Source organism: Pseudocercospora fijiensis, assembly GCF_000340215.1.
Source record: "Pseudocercospora fijiensis CIRAD86 unplaced genomic scaffold MYCFIscaffold_1, whole genome shotgun sequence".
NCBI lineage: Eukaryota > Fungi > Ascomycota > Dothideomycetes > Mycosphaerellales > Mycosphaerellaceae > Pseudocercospora > Pseudocercospora fijiensis.
The window spans coordinates 4,757,862-4,779,056 of NW_006921532.1; the positions used below are offsets into that span (position 1 = coordinate 4,757,862).

Genomic DNA, 21,195 nt, shown 5'->3' on the forward strand with positions numbered 1-21,195 from the left:
CTATATGCCAATGGACACCCCAGCGGTTCCCTTCTATACCGACAGGGTAGATCAAGCCTTCTTGATCCAGTCATCAGATTTCATGACCGTCGTAATAAAGTGACAGACTTGGCGAATCCGAACTTGCGACCGAGGTTGGGGTATGTGAAAGATGCTACAACTGAGCAAGGTGGTAATGCATGTTTGGCAGTCTTGTCTGCCAATTCAACATCGCTACAGCACTGATCTTGCATCACTTCAATTTTACGCGTGCATGCCGACGTAATGTGGGCTTCTACGGAGCAGTAGGCTTCTGAACAACATGAATCACCATTGATATGTTGGTCTTCCACATGGTCGCACTTCGACAACACCATCGCACTCAGCAACTGCTCGCATCAACATGTCTTCGAAGTGGCTCTTTCGAGCATACTCTGATCGCTCACAAGGATTCAACTCTAGCACCCTCTTTGCGCCCAAGGCAGCACTGAATTTGCCGGATCCACGACACTATCGTTGTCCAGACTTCGACAAGGCCGCCGAGCTAGAACTGGCTCTCAAGTGGAACCCAGAATCGGACCGCTTAATCTTTTTCAGCAACTCTCTGCTATTCGCACTCGCAGTTGCTGCTTATCGAGATTCCTCCGGCGAGAGCGATATCAACATCGTCTGCATCGATACCGACTATGCCCGGACGCCCTTTGGAGAGAAAGTCGTTTTTGAGAATGCGGCGAGCATATTTGAGACGTCCAACCACGCCGGCATCAAGAATTCCGACGGTAGTCAACGTAGCTGCTCTGATGTCTTTGTCGCGACAGAGTGCGTCGAATTGGGACGCGCGTCTTGCGCAAGCTACGAGGTCCTGAAAGGAGCAGGTCTGTATGCTCTGTTTCCCAGATATGCACCTCAGTTGAACAGAAGTGGCATGCAATATCGGCGACGTTTGAACATTGTGATCGAGGATATGAGAGCATACGGGTTCAAAGGGGTCCATTCATGGACAGCAGGTCAAATCGATACCATGGCAGCTCTTGCGTCTGCTTTCCGAACGACAGCTGGACGACGTTCGACGTTCCCAGTGCATGTGCTGGCGGCTTTTCTGGCATTTAAGAAGGCGGATCCTTCACATACAGTTCTGCGGTCATGGCTCCGAAGAACTCGCCGAGATGTCGTGATGCTCGACGAGGATGATATCTTGGCGAATGAGAATGAATCGGAGATTGAGCAAGTCCACGAGAATATCGGCTTGGGACCAGAGGTCATTCTTCAGCTTGATATGATGGAGACGCTTCGCCGCTTCCAGGTCACGGAGTTGTCCACTACAATGAACATACCGCTTTCCGAAGCAGAGATCAACGGCGAGATAGAAGCGTGGGAGACCTGGCTGTGGGACAAACACCAATTATGGCGTCGTCAACGCGATGAAACCTCTCGAAAGCCGTCAAGGGACCTCCAGAATTCTCGCAGTCGAAAAAGAGGTCGAGGTGATCGCTCAAGGTCACACAACCGAGGCCGCACAAGACCGAGTAACGCGAATTACCAGCGGGCCATCGATACTGGCAGCACCATAGATCGGACTTCTTCGTCGCAGCAATCACAACTAGTCAAGAAGAAAAGGCAGTACACTCCTGGCAATGATGGGAGCAGTCTCGATACCGCAATCCTGCTATCTGACTCTGACGAAGAGGCGGAGAAGTCGGGTTTGCTACCTAGACTCTCCTCGCTGTCCCAGTCGGCGGAGAGCCAGGGTCGACGTAGCAACAGAGGGGGATACGCTAAGAGGCTACGGCGTGATCGTCCGCAAAGGGAACATGAAGGCACCTCCAGAAAGCGGCGAGGATCTGCCAAGGATCGTTGACAGTCAGGATTGCAAAGGTCCTATCCTATTCACCAAAACTTCCGAGCGACAACAGTATTCTTGCACCAAAGGCGCATGCCCTTGAGATGAATCGCTGGACGATGGTGTTGATAGACGGGATGGCCTAAGATTCTTGAATTCGAGAGCGAAAGGGTTCGTTGAGTGGAGAAAAGGATAGCGTAAGCATTCGGACTAGATCTTTCATGATGCAGACATTGCAATTCATAAGCTGCGCAGATAGCAGAGAATATGTTACATGGAAGGCGCAGACGTCCAGACAGAGAGAGTAATAGCATCGGCCCTCCTCACCCGAATGTGCTGATAGCAAAACGACCAGGTATGCCGCTGAATTACGCGCAAGCAATATCAACAAATCAATTGGTGACCAAAGCGAAGGACGTATCACCACAGCTCTTCTTCCACTTCTCGTTCATTCCACAGGCCTTGTCGCGAAGAGAACGGCTCGGATTTTGCATACCCAAGATAATCATGTGTGGTGGCAACACTGTATCCTTGAGAATTTGCGCCTGCGCCATTGGTTCGTGGGCTGCTCCCGTTCCCAGAATGTGACGAGTACGACTGCTGTCCACGGTCTTCAGAGGCTCGTCTTTGGTGGCTTGAGTGTGGTTGTTGTTGTTGTTGTTGTTGTTGACTCTCGTAATTCAATTGACCTTCGTGCACCATGTCGAAACTTGTCCGTCCAGCACCAGAGTTTGCAGTATTAGTAGCTTCCTGTCTTGCTTGTTCCTGAAAACCCGTCAGTATCTTTGTCAACCTTACTCGAGCTCACAACTCACCTCTTGCCACCTCTGGTACTGGTTGTATTCTGGCGGATGCTGTTCTTGCTGCTTCTTCTGCTGCTCTTCCTGCGGCTGCCCTCTCTGCGCCGCTCTTTGGGCTGCGGGGATCTGCATCTGAGGATGCATCATTTGCACTTTGGCAAGATAAGAATACATAAAATTGGAGAGGAGCACCTGGCTGTACAATGCTCGCCGAGGATTCGCGAGCTTGATGTGTGCCATGCGGTAAATGGCTCGCTCTTCCAGTATACTGAATCTCGTCCAGTTATAATCAATGTCGGGCTTAAGAATTCGCGCGAGTGGCTCTGGAGAATGTTCACGAACTCTTCGCTTCTTTTCTTTCAGGTCACCATCTGATGTCTTCTTCTTGCCTCCAAAAATGGCCGAGAGCAGGCCTGGTTCCTTGCTCTTCTCTTTGCCTGGATCTGACGTTTTCTTGCTTTCTTTCTTTCGTTCTTCCTCCAATTTGATTTCGTCACGATTGAGAACCAGGCTTTCTCGCCCGCGAGCTGGCACGTTCCCATCAATGGAATTCTGCAGCACGTCCAATCTCGCCTTGTCAGCTGAATTCTTGGATAGCTTTCCAGCCTTGGATTTACTCGAAGAGCTATCAGAGACTTCTTCCTTGGACCTCTTGTCTTCGTCGCCACCCAAGATCCATTTCCAGCTGCTCTTGCGACCTCCGCTTTGCTTTTCCGCTTTCTTCTCATCGAAGGTCGGAACCATAGTCAGAGCATCTGTGCGAGTCGCACCCGATCCAGGCAAAGGCGAAGGATGAGATGAAATGTCATCGAGGGTCGACGAGGGCGCCTTCTCCCGGCCAGGAACAGGACGCATATGCGCACCACCGCGCTGGAAATGCCTTGGTAGTTCATGTGATGATCTTCGCTCCGGATGACTTTGCATGAGGCTGCTAGCCGGGACTTTGGTGCCATCAGGTAGGGTTTCGATGATTTGTGGCAGCGGATTGGTGTTGTTATAGCCAGGTAGTTGGGCCGTGGTCCTACCAGGAGACGCTATTCGAGATTGGAACTGCCTTGGCTGCTGAGAGGGAGCAGGCTGCGGCTGGGGATGCTCACGCTCATCAAAGCGTCCATCCCTTCGTGACGTTGTTGACGCATAGTCTCTGGGTTCGTCACGCGGAAGATACTCTTCTGATTGAGACGTGAGATTTCTTCGACTCCTCTCTGACCTTGGAGGCCTTTCTCTGTGGTCCTTAGGAGGCGGTATGGGCTCAGTCTGCACCCGTGTCAACCCCAGCGCTGGCTCGTTTTTATTCGGTAATGTCGGAGAAGCCGATAGGTCTTCGCTCTCGGGCTCGATGTGTCGATGTGCTGCTCGTTTGGAGAATGGCACTCTTTCGCCTTTCTTCAAGCTCCCCCTTCGGTATGTCGTTCGAGTGGAACGTTTCAACGTACCCACGGGAGGCAGAATGGGGACATCATCGCTTGATGACACGTCGTTACCAGAATCCAGCGAGCGACGCTGATTGTCCATGCTCATCCGCCGTATGAGCTGTGCAGGGTCATTCACCAGAGTTTCCAAATCAGATAAATTCGCCACGGTTGTCTGCGCCTCCACTGTCATGCCTTTCGACCGTTTCCTCTCCAGACGCTCGGCACCATCTTCGTAGCTACCCTTCGTGTCGATCTGATGGGAGAGCATGCTTTTCTTCCGCTGCAAGCTACTGCCAGAGCCTGATCTGCTTATGCCGTCCGGTGTCAGACTATCCTCGCCTCCTGACCTCCGCCGTATCTTATCGACCCTATCTTCTATGAACGTCTTAAACTCTTTTGGCGCAAGCTCCGGATGTAGTCGCGCGGGCACCCAGAACAGTTTGGAGGGATCACTATCGTCATCGTCGTCATGCTTGGGTGCAACGGGGGAGATGGAGCCTCCAAAGGACGGCAGGTCTGGGTCGGCGGTATCTACATTCATGCTCATACGCCGTATAGCCTGGAGATTGCTGAGTTCCTGGGCAACTGCGGCCGGACTCGACTCGTAGTCAATGTCATTCAGCGGGAAGTGTTGCACGGCGGTGTCGGTGCTTGATTGGCGACTCAGCGGCGGGGGAGAGGTGGGCGAATTCTGGCTGTTCACATTCTCGGAGCCATGCGAGGCCATACGATGCAGCGTCTTAGGCGAGCCGTGTCCAGTAGACTCGGTGGGCGAGCGCAGCTTCTCGTTGCTCCGGACGCGGGAGAGCGGTGCGCGTGACGGGGGCGGACTGACACGAGGGTTGCTGGAGTCGCTGACAGTGCCCACGCCGACCTGGGCGTCCAGCAGAGTGCCATGTCGACGCTGCCTGCGGGCCTCGAAGCTCTCGCGTTCACTGGGCGCGTTGATGTAGCTCAGCGGCCGGCTGTGGCCCGCATCGCCGTTGCTCATGCCCATACCTAAGGCTATACCTATACCTATGCCTGGGCCTCCACCGCCACCGCCGCCTCCCACCCGGCCTACTCCTGATCCCGCACCTGAGCCTGAGCCTGAGCCTGAGCCTGAGCCTGAGCCCGAAGCCGTACTGGACGGTGTAGGCGCTTCCTCGTACCAACTGCCAATAGCCTCCGTCACGTGGTGGTTGTCATCGCTGATTGACAGCTGCGGACTGTGCTTCTTGCTGTTCTTGCGCGCCTGGTAGACGCGCTCCAGCTCTTGCCGGCGGTCCAACTCCTGCCTTGCTGCCATCCTGGGGCGCTGGCGCTGATGGAATGGAGCGAGGTTTCACGACATGCCCACCCGACTCGCTGCACGTCATTCGTAGCAATAATAACCCACGATCCCGGTGCCGTCGCTCGTTCGATTCAGGCCAGCAGTCTATCCTCGGTCGGGCAACGTCGTCGAACAATACGGTCACAATAAGCATACAGCAGCGAAGGCGAATGGAGGACGAGACTCCGTCGTAGCGGAGTCTAACTCGTGGCTGCCCTGCGCCACAAGCCTCGCACCAAAAGTCTACTATCGACTTCGGCCAGGCTAGGTCCCTCTGGGCAAGTACAGTCTGCTATTATTCTGCTTGTCGCACCGCTCGGCAATCCTAGCTCAGCAGCTGGCCATTCCCAAAACACATATCGCAGCCATCGTTCGTCGCTGTGCTCACCGAACAGCAAGGTCGACGGAGAGTGCGTTTGTCTCACTGCCAATCGCAGCGCCAATGCTCTCAACCGCAAGCAATTCCGAGCCGGCTGCAACATTGCACACCGGCTCGAAGGAGCTGAGTACCTCGACTTCAACACCCTTCCGAGCGAGTGGACGGCGGTTTGGGTGAACTTCGGACTGCGACGTTCCGCGTGCAGCACGAGGACAACACCATTTCACGCTGCATGTCCGCGATTGCGCTTGGCACGCTTCTATACTGTAGACTCGTCGGAAGTGCTGGACGAGCGAATGAGCACGGACGGCCAGACGATAATGCACCTCATGTCGTTGAATCGCGGCGCGATGCTGTGCGAGCACGCCGTCTGCCATCCTTCACAGCTTACCCGTTGATTCCAATCCGAGATCATCGAGCTACATACAATAGACCGGTGCAAACATCTACTGTACCGCAGATTGCCCGTAGACAGGCCAAAGGCTGTAGATCATACAGTACTCCTGCTGTGCCATTTCTCTATCTGCAGTAGATATTCTTGTCAAGTGTAAACATGGCGCCACGCAGTCACTCCACTGCTACGACCGATCACCGCGCTGATGTCTGCGCCGTGCCGACCATGCTTGGACTATTATCAAAGAGTTTCAAATGTGGTTTGTGTCCAGACGATGAAGTCCTCGTCATGCGGTTGAGGCTCAAAGACCACGGCAGTGTCGTCATCCATGTCTACACGTGCGCGTCTTCCGGATTGAGTACCGCTGCCCAACACTTCCTGCCCATGAAACAGGCAAGCAGACATGAAAGTCAAAATCCGGGCAGGACTCATCAGCGTCAGCGCCAGCTTCAATCCAGCGCGCGGTGAGAGTCTCCTCCCTCACCAAGACACCAATCAATCATGGCATCACCAATTGTGACAGCATCTCTGCAGGCAGGCGTGCTGAGTGCAATATCAAACATACTGGCTCAGCTCATAACCTGCCACCAAGCAGGGGTAAACAGACACAGCAACGCTTTTGCACCTGATTGACAACTAATTGATATCGCAGACTAGCTACACCCTGAACATCGTCGAGCTCCTCCAGTTCGTGACATACTCGGTCCTTTCTTGTCCTCCGAATTACCTTTGGCAAGCATTTCTCGAAGCCCAGTTTCCAGCATACGCAAACGAATTGCCGCAATCGGAGAAAGAGCTCACAGTGGACGAGAACGCAACCAGCTCGGGTGCTGAGAAGAGTCATGGTGCCAACGGAGGCCTAAGCAGTAGACGTGTCGGAGAGAAAGCGACGGCACCACAGACGAACACAAAGTTGTCTGAGGATAAAACGAAGAAGCTCAGTCTGAAGAATACAGCGATAAAATTCACTCTCGATCAAACGCTCGGATCTGCGATAAATGTAAGTCAGCAGCACAATCTGGAACTGGATTTGGACTGAAAGTTGAACAGACTGTGCTGTTCATTGCTGGCATTGCTCTGCTGCGAGGACAATCGTTGGACACCGTCTATACAAACATTCAGCAGCAATTCTGGCCAATGATTTTTGCTGGACAGAAACTTTGGCCTGCTGTGAGCATCTTGAGTTTCGCGGTAATTCCTCTAGAGCATCGAATGCTTTTCGGCTCAGTCGCAGGACTATTCTGGGGAGTATATCTCAGTCTTGTCAGCGGGTCAGGAAAGCATTGAGTCTACGACAAAAACCGATGTCATCATTCACGATTCACGAGCGACGAGCGACCAACTACAGGACTTGTAGAAGCTAGACTACTTTACGGACAGCGTAGACTTGTAAAGTGCTAGGATCGGATCTCGCGAGTATGACCTCTCGTCCTCAAGCTTACATGTCCTCGGCCGAGAGGACAACGAGGTACACATAAAGTGGGATTTGTCCCCTGGTCCTGTCTGGAGCACGGCAAGGGAGATGAGAGCTCAGTAGAACTTTGATGCTATAATGTCATGTGAGCCGCCCCGTATCAATTCATTCGTCCCGAAGTGTACATGCGAAGAGGCGAGCGTTGTGTCGCACCTTCCTCGCGAGTGACGACGGCCATTTTGTGGTCGCTCGGGCTTTCTCGGCAGCCGGCCTTCGTCATATGATACAGTGTGTCATGTCTATCTCTACATAGAGGAATCGCTTGACTCCTTGAGAGGTCAAGGGATGGGTGTAGTATTTTGCCGCAGCGGAGCAGACACTCCCTGCCGGGTTGAGTGCACCCACAATGGGTATGGACGGGGAGTCAAGATGCTGACGTCAAAAATTACGAGCATTCACAGGAGTGGATCGTGGTCGGTGGTTTCGTATAGCCAGACTACATGTTCTGCAGTGAGGCTGCCAGAATAGTCAGGCTGAGTAGCCATCGCCTAGTGCGGCCGTCGTTTCGGACCAGTGTTGTAATCATTCGTCAAGTGATGTTGCTTCAGTGTGGGCTCAATTTGACGTGCGGCGGTGATGATTTTGTAGACTTGGCGAGGGCCTGCTTCGAGGCCTGTTGTACCAGCTTGAATGTTCTTTGCGGCACCCATACGCGACTTCCGAGGAGGAAGACACCTGTCAAGAGTGCCAGTGCGCCGGCTTGGTGTGCAGATGCTAACGCTGTTGGCACAAGGTACCACAGTGTTGTTATGCCGAGAACTACCTGCATGCTCGCGAGGTGAACAACGCCGAGCATACCAACTTTGCCCTTCTTAGGTAGTGTTGCGCGAACAGCTGGACTGAACCTGCTATAAGCCCACAGCGCAATGATGGCAGTCAAGGTAGTAGTCGCGAGTATTCGGTGGTCTAGCTGAACGAGGACTGGGTTTTCCAAAGCATTACGCCAGTATAGGTCGCGCTGGTCGGGCGTGTGGGAGTAGAAGGGATCCAGAATTTCTCGCTTTGGTGGTAGAATGCCCTGTCCCATCCACGGAAAGTCGTTATATATGAGACCAGCATCCAACCCAGCTACAAGTGCTCCAGACATGGCTGTAGTGAAGACGAGCACTGATAAAGCAGCCACGAGTCGTTTGAATCTCTTGAGCTCTGGCTTTTGCAAGGTCACCAAAAGCTCCAGACCTTGGGCAGGCTCTTTGAGAAGAGCGTGAGTCTGGAGGATCCTAATACCGTTCCAGAACATACAGAGATATGCGACGAAGGCAGTGCCCAAGTGTGCTGCCAAGCGATACTGGCTGACTCGTGGATGCTTGCCTTGCTCGAAAAGATCATCCTTCAGTCCACTCTTGACCATCCACCAGCCGATGAAACCTTGAAAGCCGATCAATCCGCAGATTCCCACCAGTCTCAGGGCCATCGGCTTGCTTACCCTTCTTCTCACAATAAAGTATGCGGTTGGAAGGAGGAAGGTGATGCCCACCACCCGGCCCCAAAGTCTGTGTATCCATTCCATCCAATAGATCTGCTTGAACTCTTCCAAGTTCATCCTGCTATTCAGCATCTTGAATTCCGGACTGAGCTTGTACCGGGCGAACTCGGCCTCCCAATGCTCTTGCGAGCGTGGTGGGAATGACCCAGTCACAGGTCTCCATTCCGTAATGGACAGCCCTGATTCGGTGAGACGAGTGAGACCTCCAAAGATGACAATGCCAAATACACTAGCTGCAGAAGCGAGGAGCCAGTATGCAGCAGCCCGGGAGCTCGTGTCCGGAAAGGACGACGCTTTCGCTGCGTTCGATGTCTGGCTTGCGGTTTGGGACGACTCGGCGAAATTGCGTCCAAGCGCTGCCAAGGGAGACGATGGACTGTGTGAGGCGGCTGAGCTTTGGGGTCTTGATCCAGCTGGTCCAGATCGGGCTCCGGGACTTCTGAAGGCCTTCAAGAAAGGTGTGTTCTGCTTCGACTTCCAGATCGGTGGCGCTCTGGCCTGCTGTTGCATGCAGCGTCTGCACACGAAGGCATCTTGAAAGAGCTTCTCTGCTTTGAATGCCAGTCGCGCGCGCACGGCGGACGATGACAGTATCGATGCCATTGCTGGCGACTGCAAAGGAGAAAGAAGCAAGCGGCGACTGAGTCACTGAGAAGAAGAGTAGGGGTAATCGACACAACTTGTGCCGAGCCGACCCTGGACCCTGCAGCAAACTTGGAAAGTTGAAGCTCGCCAGTCAAGGCGTAGAAGTGTTCTATACAGTGTGCAGGTGGCAGCGGCTCGCATGACATGACTTCTTGTTTGCATACAAGCTCGCGTCTGCGTCCGAAAACATCATCATTCAGTACGACGTCGCCGTGATGCTGGAACGAGAGCCCGCCGTGCGCTCTCGCAATTACTGCCTCCTCGCCGTCGCCGACGTATCCCGAGGCAGCTGACTCTTCCGAAGGCGTACCTCACAACTTGGCGTGCAACCTCCATCCGTATCCTGTTTCTCCTGTGATGCCGCCATGAAAGACGACGACAATGTCGATCGCTCCGCACCTCCGCCAAACACATCACATGTCTCGCGCATGACGTCCAACGCTTCTTCCGCCAGCTCGTGGTCATTCATGGCTGCTCCGAGCCAGAGCCCCGAGTCGACGCCCACCGACGCATCCCACCGATCGCAGATGATGAGCAGACGCAGCAGTCTGTCGCGCACTCTCTTCGGCACAAGCAGCGCATCGGCCGACGAACCAGCATCGGGTCACGACCATGCCGTCTCACACCAGCGACCGCTTGCTATGTTGCAGTCGACGCCGACCATGAAAGAGCAGCAATATGGCGAGCCCAGCAGGCCAACCCTTGGTCCACATCTGATGCCGACTGTAGAAAAGGACGTTGACGATGTCACTTCGCCGCCGTCTGCTAGGGCAGGTCTGCATGTCCGACAAGAGTCTACCACTTTGACCACATTAAGCAGGCTCTTCGCCGTACAGGCAGCTGTCTCGCCCCAGCATTCTCGCCAGCCTTCATACGTGATGCCGCCTCGTTATCCTTCTAGCTACAGTCGCTCTTCCTACTCGGCTCAGACAGCTGCCCTACCGGACCATCTGTATTCACGTGGCTTGCTGTCTGGGAAGCATTCTGATATCACTGTGCACGCCTTCGGCCATCAATACAAGCTTCATCGCTTAATCCTGGATCGTGCTCCTTTCTTCGCCAGTGCTTTCAGTGAACCATGGCTCGAGGCCAGTGCCAAAGACATCACCGTTCATCCAGAAGACATCGATAGCTCTATCACGCAGTCAGCGTTCGAATTGGCCCTGAAGCGTTTGTATGGAGCATCAAGGATCTCCGAAGAAGACCAGAACCCAGTCGGTCTGTTCGCAACTGGATGCTGGCTTGAGATGCAAGATCTGGTAGACTCTTCAATTGAGTCGATGCTGCGGCAAATGACACCGGAAACATTGTCTCCGCTTGTCAAGCTGGTTACGAGCAATTATTATGGTAGAGCAGGCGACAAGGTTCTTGCCAGCGCCAAGTCGATGCTCTGCCGAGATGGATGGAGGATGCCCCTGAAGTTTTGGGACGGCATACCCGGTGAGTAACTTCCTTTTGCCTATGCAGTCTGAGCCCGTCCACTAATCGGGGCTCATCATCGACGTAGGCGATATCATCAGAGAGATCGTGGGTGGCGACGGGTTTTTCATCGATGGCGAGTGGGACAGATTCGTCCTTGCAAAACGACTTCTCGATCGCCGCCTACGCCAGCAAGCCATTGCAGCTGGATTGGTCGAGCCAGGCCACCCACGAAAATTAAAAAAGGCTCCCGAAGCAGCAGGTCTAACGGCGATTCGATTCGACTCAGTATATAGAAGGAGTAACGCATGCGCCGGTAGAGGCGTGCCAGAGAGTCTGCAGAAGTGAGTATGCCCTTGTGTATGACCCATGACTCCGCAAGAATGTATGCGACTGAGGCAGCACTTTCAGAGATGGCAGCACTGTCTCTGCGCGGTGTCTCAGAGTGCACAGCGTATGGAGCAAGGCTGACCCTCATTGCCTTTAGGTGGGTGACGCCGTACACATCCATCGAAGTTGAACCTATTCTGGTTTTGCTCGACGAAGGCATACATTACGTCCACCTCGATTTCGAACAGCTTCAATATATTCGCAATGCCAAGGACTGCCTTGGTCTTCCTGTATTGTCAGATACGGTCGTAAGCAGTGCTCTATGGCAGCAAATGGAGCTGAGGCAAAAGGTCATGAACGCCAGGGAAGTCGAGTTGGAGCTGGGCCTCAGCGTAGAGTGTGCTGAAGATGCTGCTCTCAACACGAACAGGGACACGACAATGTCGATCCACGAGTCGTCTATGTCAAAAGGTAAACGCAAGGTTGGAGATCCTGATGAGGCAGCAGAGGATGTGATCGACAGTGGATCCTGGGATGGGAATGGAAAACCACGAAAGTTTTGGATCCCAAGCAGTGACTGCAACATCGTAATGGGAGGCAATGCGGAACCCATAATCGCGACGTCGAATAACACAACACTGCAACGCCACGCAAGCCGTTTAAGTGCCACGATTCAACCGGAGGACGTCCAGTGGGTTGCTGACTTTGCTGCGGCAACATCACAGCCTCGAATTCCGCCCCAGATGCCAACAGCGGACTGTATTCACCCGCCTGAACCGGTCACAGTTAGCTGGACTGCCTTCCCGCCGTTCCGCTTCTCGTGCGAGTTTCCGAATCCTAGGCTCCTCAAGGAAAAGAAGCGAGTCTATAGCCGAACTGTGTTCTATGCCGGGTCATTGTGGAACATCTACATCCAAAAGGTTGCATCCTCCCGCAGCAAACAGCTAGGTGTCTACCTGCACAGAGCCAAGGAACGCGAGACCGAGGAAGTCGTCGCTGGTACTTCTGGTTTAGCACAAGGCAGTGTCGATGAACGGATTGGCCAGCTAGAACGGGAGATGATTATGCGCAGCGAGCGCCGGGAACGTCGACAACGGCGGAGGACCACCATCGCATCAGACGGAATGGATGGTAATGACATCGACAGCGGTGACAGTGCAGGCATTGATGAAGACCATTCTCTTTCGAACGAGCGGGACACTCACCCCAATTCTAGAGCAAACAGGATGCAAAATCTGCTCTCCAGACGGCATCACAAGGACATGGACATATTGGGCTCATCACCGCCTTTGGCTGAACCTACGTCCTCTGGCCATTCCAATTCTACTCAAGATGCACACAGTACAAGGTGGGACTCGGAAGCGGATGACACTGAAGTGGAGAGACTCTCGGCCGCCTCATCTCGCCTTCATATTCCTACCCTGCCGCCGTACGTTGACATACGACCCACGATCAAGACCTATTTCAAGATCTATTCTCCTTCGCGTGGCGGGCGTATGCTATCTGTATACGAAAGCGCTCCGGATAAGTTTAACTTCTCACAGTCCTGGGGCTGGAAGAGCAGTACCTTAATGCTGGATGAGGGCCTTTTGGGGGATGACGATGAGTCCAGCAAGTATGATGGCAACGAGACTGTGTCCGAGAGAGACGGTGCTAGCAGGAAGACAATGAAGGGAAGAGGTGATGGCAAATTGAGATTTATGGTGGTCATTGGAAACATTTGATGGAATGACTCAACGCTAGGAGACCTTGATTGGTCTGATATGATTGATGAACCCAGAGCACTAGATACCCATTGACACAAAAAGAATTGCTTGTGATGATTGAATGAAAATACCGAAGAGTTGGGTATGCCTTCGTGGGCAAGGCGCGATCATGTACGACTCAAGCAGCAGTGTGTCCTGTTACGATTGATCTCAGTCGAGCACAAAGAGAGTAGAAGACGTCACTGCCATCAGCACGCGTTTCAAGTTGCACACGCGTGGGCAGCGATCCGATCCCTTGACCCACCAAAAGTTGTACAGAGCCAAGCTTGTGACGCAAGTGAGCAAGGACGCTATCTAAACTTAATCCCTGTAGGTGAAGAAACAGGTTTCAACCAGACCCTGATATCATGTCGAAATCGCGACGGAGCGAGGCGCACATTGGTTATTATAGAACCAATCGACACTCCTGCCGTGCTCGCAGAAAACTGTCGGTCTCGTAGCTTTCGCCAAGTGCATCCGCAAACCAAGTCGCAATCATTAGTTCCTCTTCCTCTGTGTTCAATTACCTCGATTCTCTACAAAAGACCTCTCGCGCGTGACAATGTCTTCCAAAGCCGTTGCTCAGAAAGGGGACCAACAGATCTACCAGCCTGACACAACTGGCGATGCAATTGAGGAGAGAGAAGCTAGCGCCAAGGCTAGTGCGCAGGTGTGTCCACCAATTCAAGTCATGTTTTGATTTTGATCCTCTGCCTTCCACCTCGAGCTCCTCATCGCTGACCCGTCCATTCTAGGCAGGTCTGAACCTCGTAAGTATTTTGGAAAAGTGTCAGGCATCGCTCAGCCGAGCGGAAATCCGCCAGTCCCAGTCGTCTAGGACTGGGCTTCACCAACGGAGTTGCACTTGGCTGCGGAGACACTTGCTGATCTGATTAATTCTTGGATTTTAGAACATTTTCGGGGCGGTCTCAGGTATCTTCTCGGGGAAGAGCAGTAAAAAGACCGAGGCGGACGGGAGCTCGATCGAAGAACAGGAGCAGAATGCTCATGTCAAAGGTAAGCATTGTTGTGGCCATGCTTCATCGGAGAATCGCCTGATCACTGATCGACAGGATCCAGGAGCGGGAGCTGGTAACTTGAATGCAGCGGCTGCTGGCAATGCTGAGCAATACAATCGGCATACCAAAGCCATCCAGTAGTGGTTGCCGCTGTATTTAGAGTCCGAGATGATGGCTTATGATGATGATAATGATGAAGAAGATGTATTTAGTAGCCACCCAGAAGCTGATGTTTGGCACTCCGGGCACGATTTTTTCAAATTCCTTCAGATCGCGCATACTCGAGCCTTCATCCCATGTCCACCTCTAACGCTTTCCAGGCAGCCCTCTGTCTCGACCTTCTCCTGGCTTCCTCAATATCTTCCTTGTCTTCGCTGCTTGTTACATTGTCGCTGCCGTGTCCAATTTTTCCGTCAGTCAAGCCTTGCAGCAACTTTTCCACCTTCGCTTTACTCTCATCAATCCTCATCACCTCGGCCTTCATGCGTTCCACTCTCTCCTCCATCATCATGATTAGACTCTCCCGCGCCTGATGCGGCCGATATTGATTGATCAGGTCATGCATATTGTACATGAGGGTCTGCATATGTTTGAGTTGTGGCTCTTGTGCTTCGGGATCGTTCGCTAGCACACCCGTTAAAGATAGGAATGTCGTCAGCAAGCTCCGACTCATTGCAAGCAGCTGCGGCTGCGGATTGAGCTTTGCAGCTTCCGTATCTGGGTAGAGCTGCTCAATTTCGAAAGTTTTGAGACTCGGGCCGGAGGCTTCGAGGTCAACTTCAGCTCCGAATACTTTGAACTTGCTAGCAGACGGAGGAGAAGGCGGTACCAGGTAGCGGAGCTCGGGAGGGAGCGCGACAACGTCGATGTCTTTTCTCTCATGTGAGGGCGTGTCGGAGGTGTTGTCGAGTAAGCCTGCTTCTTTCCGCAGCTGTCTGAGGCGCAAGAGGTTCTGCTTGGTGAAGTGTTGATAGAAGGGCGGCGGCGATGGGAATAATGCCGCCAAGGGCTTCGCGTCGGCCATGGTTGCTTGCTGAAGTGGACGCACCAAGGCGACAGACGTGCTGTTGGCGGAGTGGGAGTGGTGTGACTTGAGTGAGAAGTCCCTGGCGCAGCGAAGTTCGAATGGTCAAGTTCCTGTGTCGTAGTAGAGTCGAGGTTGAAGCTGGAGCTTGATTGACTTCGCGAATCCGGGGCATGCCTAGGGAGGCCCATACGTACCAGATTGTCAATACAGCACTTCTGACCGCAGCGACAACAACGCAATCTTTGCTCCTTCAAGTTCTTTTTAATATATCTTTTTATATAGAGGAGTTATAGCTTAACAATGTAGAACAAAAATACTCTAATTTGTATCTATTTTTAGAAAATAATAAAATTTCTAGTCGTTACCTATTGAATTTATAGGCTATATAGCCTAAAAGTCTAATTTAGAAGTTTAACAATTTTAGCATTTTTTAGGCCTTAGCATACTATTTTTAGTAATCTAAAATCTAGATCTTATAGTTTCATCTTATAAAAATCTAAATCTAAATTTATATATTATTATATAAACTATTAGTAATATAATCTAGAAAGGAATATTATTTTCTTACTATATTCTCGTTAGTTTATCTTTTTATTTAGAAGAGCTATAGCTTAGTAATATAAGACAAATATACTTTAACTTTTATATATTTTTAGAAAATAACTAAAACTATTATAGCTATATACTAAGATTAGCCTAAAACTCTTAGGTAAAGATTTTAAGATTTTAGTATTTATTAAGCCTTAGTATACTATTTTTAGTAATCTAAAACCTAGACCTAAAAGTTTTACCTAGTATAAATATATTTTGAGATTCTTATTTTAATACGCTTACTATTAGTCTTAAAATCCTAAAGCGAATATTCTTAACAATTGTAGGCTTAGCAATTTAAAGTTTACAATTCTTAAGAATATTCTTTTCTAAGTTATAAGACTATTTATAGCTTATTTAAAGTAAAAGCTTTAACATAGATTCCTACTAGGTAAAACTATTAGGTTTAGGTTTTAGATTACTAAAAATAGTATACTAAGGCTTAAAAAAAGCAAAAGTCTTAAAATCTTTATTCTAGAATTTTAGGCTAATCCTAGTAGATAGCTATAACAATTTTAGTAATTTTCTAATACTAGATGAAAAACAGATTATTTTTGTCTTATATTACTAAGCTATAACTCGTCTAAAGAAAAAGATATACGAAAGGGAACCTAAGAAGAATTTAAGTTTTAAATTCTAGATTATAGAACTAATAGTAGCTATATTACGAGAAAAATCTCAAAATAGATTTTTATTAAGTAAAACTATAAGGCCTAGTTTTTAGATTACTAAAAATAGTATATTAAGACTTAAGAAAACGCTAAAATTCTAAAATCTCTAACTTAGAGTTTTAAGCTATATAGCTTATTAATTTAGGAGGCAACGACTAGAAATTTTAATATTTTCTAAAAATATACATAAATTAGAGTATCTTTGTCCTACATTATTAAGCTATAACTCCTCTAGATAAAAAGATATATTAAAAAGAACTTGTAGGGGCAAAGATTGCGTTGTGAATTCTTCATTGACAATCTGGTGTGTATAGAGCTCCGTCCTACTAGGGAGGCCTGCGTCGTCGATCACATGCACGCGTTGCTCCCTACAGAGTTATACATATCGCTCTACTTGGCTCCTTGAATGGACCGACCCATGCCATCTCGTCATTAATAAGTTAACATGCCAACTACGGCGAACGGAGATCGTGAAAGGCGCAAGGCAAGATCACCATCCAGCAACGAATCTGGACTGTATGAGACTCTGCATCGATTCTGGCAACGAAGCTCGTATGCAGGCGACTATTTCGGACTGCTCGTATTGGTAGTCGCATACACTCTGGTCAAGATCACTTCCGAGCCCTTCCACAGCCAATTCCGCCTAGATGATGCTCGAATATCGCATCCTCATGCGGAGGTAGAAAGAGTGCCAGTCCGTATGTCGCTCCGCCATTCACCCCTTCCTTCTTCCTTGAGCTGATCGTTGTTCTTGCAGTCTGGCTCTTCGTCTACGCCGGCATCGTCCCTCTAGCACTCATAGTAGCTTGGGCTGCTTTCGCCCGTCTGTCGCTCCACAAAGCTCACGTCACCATCCTCGGCCTTGTAATCTCCATCCTCGCAACAATATTCTTAACGGATATCTTCAAAGACGCAATAGGCCGTCCTAGACCCGATCTCATTGCACGATGCAAGCCCGAAGCTTCTGCTCCTCATGAAAAGCTCGTGACGGTGGACGTATGCACGGAAACGAGACGTCATGTTCTACAAGATGGGTGGCGGTCATATCCAAGCGGACATAGTAGCTTTGCCTTCTCCGGTTTGGGGTGGCTGGCTCTGCTCTTAGCTAGCCAGACACATGTTTTGAGACCGAGAGCGAGTCTTGGAGTTGTGCTGATATGCATGCTTCCTCTGCTAGGAGCCTGTTTGATCGCGATAAGTCGGTTGGAAGATTATAGGCACGACGTTTTTGATGTAGTGTCCGGGTCACTGCTGGGATTCCTGGTGGCTCTCTTGAATTGGAGGAGATACTATCCATCGTTGCTTGAGGATGGTTGCGATGAGCCATACAGCACCACGTCATCAGGTGGAAACAGTCCTGCTGGATATTTACGAGCAAGAGACGAGGAAGAAGGGTATGCTAATGACAGATTGAATGCTGTAGATGATCGATAACATGAACAGCCTGTACATTTGCTCATTCGCAGTCTCTCTAGTTACTTCCGGTCCAGGCTACTGTACAGGACATGCTGCTTTATAAACATCGACACGAACGCTGCCAGGACCGCGAAGCCTAGCACGACTGTCCACACTCCTCTCAATGCGCCAATATATGCTTCTATGACGCCCGCCTTCCAGTCAGAAGGGAGCTCACGTATATAGTCAGGCGAGTCTCGAATCCGTGAAATCTCATCAGCTGCGCCAGGCTGGCCGCCAAATCTATCGTACAGCAGCGATTTGAGCAAATTTTGGAACACTGCACTGGCTATAGTAATGCCGATGCTCGATCCGGTCGATCTGAAGGCGTAAGAGGCTGAGGTGATGACAGCCTGGTACTTGTGATCAACAGCACTGATCAGAGCGATGAGCGTAATGGTGAGCATGGATCCATAAGCCAAGCCCTCCATTGCGAGGTATATAAATGGAGGCACGGTCGGGACGTTTTCGTCGAATTGCGCAAGGATGAGACTTGCAGCAAGAACGCTGATGATTTGCACAAGTATGTTCAGCCACCAGTACTTGCCAGTCCAGCGCATAATCAATCCAGAGCCGAGTGAGCCGATAGCAGTTCCTGCGGCTTGAGGGATGAAAAGCGTGCCAGCTCTTGTTGCGCTGACACCTCGGACCACCTGGAAGAAGATGGGACCGTAGTAAATGAGGCCGAAGACAGACATTGTCATGAACCAATTGGTGAGGCAAGCAGCTGCCACAGATCGGTGAGTCAAAAGCCGAACGGGAATGATAGGTTCGCTTGCAACGCGATCTTCAATGAAAATGAAGGCAGCCAGCATCACACCACTCAAGGGCATGCAAACGTAGACCAGTGGATGATTCCAAGGTACGGTATTTCCGCCACTGTTCAAGCCGAGGAGGAACAAGACCAGAGCGGAGACCAAGGTGAAAGCTCCAAGGAAGTCAACTCGTTTAATCTTTGCCGTATCCGACTCCTTGACGGGAATCTGAATATATTCGTTAGTGATCACTTTAATACGTCTGCATTGAACACCAACCTTGATGGAAAGTGCGCCCCATACGCCACCCAAGACAATGAATGGAATCTGGATGAAGAAAGCGTATCGCCATCCGATTGTATCATTGATGAATCCTCCAAAGACACCACCAGCGCCCATACCAAGACCAAAGACGATGTTTCCCATCCCCTGCCATACTCCTCGTCGCCTCAAAGGAATAAGATCAGATGCGACGAACACCGATACTGTGTTCAAGCAGCCTCCCCCAGTTCCGGCCACCACCCTTCCCAAAACCATTACCCAAGCCTCTTTAGCCAAACCACATATCAGGGTACCGGTGGCGAAAAACGTGAAAGCAAAAATGAGACCGGCCCGACGGCCATAGATGTCCGTCATTTTCCCTGATAAAGGTTGAAATGCTGCATTTGCGATCAGGTATCCACTCGCAATCCAAGAGAAACTCGTGCCAGAATTGAAACTGCTTGTAATAGGCCCTGATAATGTTGCCACAACTGTAGTGTCGAGTGCCGCGAAAAAGCTCACAATCCAAAGACTGCCCATCGTTCGAAGCAGCTTCAATGTGCTTGGTTCTTCTGCTAACGGCACATGTCCGGCACCGTATTCGCGCACTTCGCGCAGCGCTTGCGCTTCGAGGCTGTTCTCGTCTGCAGCTCCATGGCCAGAAGCTGGTTGTCCATTCTGTAGAAGTGGTGATCTTTCATCTATGGGTTCGGGGTCTAGTGTCTGTAGTCGATCTTTTTTCGGCATTATGAATTATAGTATACTGGTTTGGACGATCTCAGAGGTACAGGCAGATGTCGCAAGCCGTGCAAGAGTTCAGGCGTGTGTGAGCAATGAAGAGGAAGTAAAGTGGTAAAAGGCCGCCCTTATAAGGGCCGAGATGTCGTCAGGTTGAAGTTCGGCAATTCAGACCGAAGCTTCCTCTCTCAGCGCCAGACATCAAAGGCTCCTCTTCCTCTTCCTTCGAAATTGGCTTACGAGAGACATCGATTCCATCGCAGAGTATTAAAAGACTACTATGTAGCATTAACGCTGTCCGTAATTAAGGCAGGACACTTTTCAGTCACTTTGCTACCTGTAAGAGTGGCATTTGATTGAGCTAAGTTTATCGTGTCTTTACAGTCATGGCCGTCTTCTATCGTGTCAATACTTTGCCAATTGCGGATTCTGTCTTTCCCCTTGTACCAACCCGACCAATGCAGCATGCAGATGGGGAGCGTCCATTCGCTGATAAGTTACCTCTACCTCTGTAGTGACTGTTATTCCAGGTAAGGGCAGAGGAGCTGGATCTGGATTAATTGCAACGATTTGGTCCAAACTCGACACGCTCGTAAATTGTGCCCTGTTCGCTCGCCAGTGGTTCTTGGAAGAGAGGGCCGAACTCAATGGTATGGGCGCATGCCAAGAAGGAGGTTGGACAGGCAGACCATCGTCAGTGCGCAATCTTTGCAAGAGCCGCCGGAGTATATAGTGGAATCGAAGCAGTGATGATCACAACGTTGAGTTCCACTGACATTGCTATAACGTAGTTGCTTAAGTTATAGGTGTAGTCTGTGACTTCGCTCAAGGCCTTGGCTTCGTAGGTCTTCACAATGGATGCTGCCATAGCGAAAATGCTCAAGCATAGCCATAGTTGTTGATTACTAATTACTCTATAATCAATAGTCACTGTAATCGCTGTGACTATAATTATGATTATAGAGTCAGTGATTAGTGACTATAATCAGTAATCAGTCGGCTGTTTCTAGGCTATACTAGGGTGTGTGTTACACCTATAGAAGGTATCAAATTTGCACTGTTTCTACCTGTTTCTATAGACAACAATACATCCGTAATAGGCGACTTTTATCGAGAGGTAAGTGAATCGAATATAGGCATAGGAAGTCGCTAATTTAGATAGGTTGCCGAGTTACTAGTGCCTTCTTAAGAGGAAGAGCTATTATTGTCGCTATCGCTATTATAGACCTCTAACCTATTAACTATAGCCTTCTTAGTAACGTAGAGCTATTACCTACAGTTATTGCTAAAGGATATACTAGCTACCTATCTAACTCTTAGCTAAACCGACTATTATATTACTCCTACTTAGCTCTACTTCTAATAAGCCGGTATACTATCCTTTATCGACGAAGTAGTATAGAATAACTTCGAGTAGTATATCGGAGAGGCGGAAAAGGAAGGCTTATAGTTGCTATATT

The 21,195-nt window shown here is 50.3% G+C and overlaps 10 protein-coding genes across 10 annotated transcripts; 6 read left to right on the plus strand and 4 right to left on the minus strand.

Moving 5' to 3' along the window:
* Nucleotides 1–382: 382 nt before the first annotated feature.
* MYCFIDRAFT_76142 (uncharacterized protein) lies at nucleotides 383–1,965 on the plus strand (the record flags this gene model as incomplete). The annotated part of the gene is made up of 2 exons (XM_007922245.1): nucleotides 383–1,679; nucleotides 1,952–1,965. 2 exons carry the CDS (start codon nucleotides 383–385, stop codon nucleotides 1,963–1,965), a joined length of 1,311 nt encoding a protein of 436 aa, XP_007920436.1.
* A 246-nt stretch (nucleotides 1,966–2,211) lies between these two features.
* Nucleotides 2,212–5,322, minus strand: MYCFIDRAFT_213242 (uncharacterized protein; the record flags this gene model as incomplete). Its single annotated transcript, XM_007923216.1, has 3 exons — nucleotides 2,212–2,453; nucleotides 2,509–2,584; nucleotides 2,635–5,322. The coding sequence occupies 3 exons, from the start codon at nucleotides 5,320–5,322 to the stop codon at nucleotides 2,212–2,214; spliced, it is 3,006 nt and encodes a 1,001-aa protein (XP_007921407.1).
* Nucleotides 5,323–6,579: 1,257 nt separating this feature from the next.
* Nucleotides 6,580–7,691, plus strand: MYCFIDRAFT_55315 (uncharacterized protein). The gene is made up of 3 exons (XM_007921950.1): nucleotides 6,580–6,716; nucleotides 6,772–7,119; nucleotides 7,170–7,691. The coding sequence occupies exons 1-3, from the start codon at nucleotides 6,621–6,623 to the stop codon at nucleotides 7,404–7,406; spliced, it is 681 nt and encodes a 226-aa protein (XP_007920141.1). The 5' UTR covers nucleotides 6,580–6,620; the 3' UTR covers nucleotides 7,407–7,691.
* A 407-nt stretch (nucleotides 7,692–8,098) lies between these two features.
* On the minus strand, nucleotides 8,099–9,682 carry MYCFIDRAFT_213244 (uncharacterized protein; the record flags this gene model as incomplete). Its single annotated transcript, XM_007923217.1, has 1 exon — nucleotides 8,099–9,682. One exon carries the CDS (start codon nucleotides 9,680–9,682, stop codon nucleotides 8,138–8,140), a length of 1,545 nt encoding a protein of 514 aa, XP_007921408.1. The 3' UTR covers nucleotides 8,099–8,137.
* Nucleotides 9,683–10,440: 758 nt separating this feature from the next.
* MYCFIDRAFT_55316 (uncharacterized protein) lies at nucleotides 10,441–13,299 on the plus strand (the record flags this gene model as incomplete). The annotated part of the gene is made up of 4 exons (XM_007921951.1): nucleotides 10,441–11,164; nucleotides 11,232–11,487; nucleotides 11,631–13,088; nucleotides 13,131–13,299. The coding sequence occupies 4 exons, from the start codon at nucleotides 10,441–10,443 to the stop codon at nucleotides 13,195–13,197; spliced, it is 2,505 nt and encodes an 834-aa protein (XP_007920142.1). The 3' UTR covers nucleotides 13,198–13,299.
* A 481-nt stretch (nucleotides 13,300–13,780) lies between these two features.
* Nucleotides 13,781–14,378, plus strand: MYCFIDRAFT_76148 (uncharacterized protein; the record flags this gene model as incomplete). Its single annotated transcript, XM_007922246.1, has 4 exons — nucleotides 13,781–13,888; nucleotides 13,974–13,988; nucleotides 14,130–14,235; nucleotides 14,299–14,378. 4 exons carry the CDS (start codon nucleotides 13,781–13,783, stop codon nucleotides 14,376–14,378), a joined length of 309 nt encoding a protein of 102 aa, XP_007920437.1.
* Nucleotides 14,379–14,589: 211 nt separating this feature from the next.
* On the minus strand, nucleotides 14,590–15,231 carry MYCFIDRAFT_23024 (uncharacterized protein; the record flags this gene model as incomplete). The annotated part of the gene is made up of 1 exon (XM_007921482.1): nucleotides 14,590–15,231. A coding segment is annotated over one exon (642 nt), but the record flags the coding sequence as incomplete, so codon positions are not given.
* A 1,740-nt stretch (nucleotides 15,232–16,971) lies between these two features.
* On the plus strand, nucleotides 16,972–17,960 carry MYCFIDRAFT_26755 (uncharacterized protein; the record flags this gene model as incomplete). Its single annotated transcript, XM_007921583.1, has 2 exons — nucleotides 16,972–17,224; nucleotides 17,284–17,960. 2 exons carry the CDS (start codon nucleotides 16,972–16,974, stop codon nucleotides 17,958–17,960), a joined length of 930 nt encoding a protein of 309 aa, XP_007919774.1.
* Nucleotides 17,961–18,001: 41 nt separating this feature from the next.
* Nucleotides 18,002–19,744, minus strand: MYCFIDRAFT_27941 (uncharacterized protein; the record flags this gene model as incomplete). The annotated part of the gene is made up of 2 exons (XM_007921653.1): nucleotides 18,002–18,964; nucleotides 19,016–19,744. The coding sequence occupies 2 exons, from the start codon at nucleotides 19,742–19,744 to the stop codon at nucleotides 18,002–18,004; spliced, it is 1,692 nt and encodes a 563-aa protein (XP_007919844.1).
* A 47-nt stretch (nucleotides 19,745–19,791) lies between these two features.
* MYCFIDRAFT_169955 (uncharacterized protein) lies at nucleotides 19,792–20,727 on the plus strand (the record flags this gene model as incomplete). The annotated part of the gene is made up of 11 exons (XM_007923218.1): nucleotides 19,792–19,803; nucleotides 19,839–19,846; nucleotides 19,895–19,999; nucleotides 20,061–20,080; nucleotides 20,120–20,178; nucleotides 20,207–20,231; nucleotides 20,266–20,467; nucleotides 20,502–20,522; nucleotides 20,566–20,576; nucleotides 20,606–20,629; nucleotides 20,663–20,727. 11 exons carry the CDS (start codon nucleotides 19,792–19,794, stop codon nucleotides 20,725–20,727), a joined length of 552 nt encoding a protein of 183 aa, XP_007921409.1.
* Between the last annotated feature and the right edge of the window lie 468 nt (nucleotides 20,728–21,195).

Bases quoted from the DNA above. Each gene is read 5' to 3' on its own strand.
- MYCFIDRAFT_55315 (XM_007921950.1), top strand. From the start codon at position 6,621: ATGGCATCACCAATTGTGACAGCATCTCTGCAGGCAGGCGTGCTGAGT. The intron at 6,717-6,771 runs GTAAACAGACAC...TTGATATCGCAG, and splicing joins TAACCTGCCACCAAGCAGGG to ACTAGCTACACCCTGAACAT. The intron at 7,120-7,169 runs GTAAGTCAGCAG...AAAGTTGAACAG, and splicing joins CGCTCGGATCTGCGATAAAT to ACTGTGCTGTTCATTGCTGG.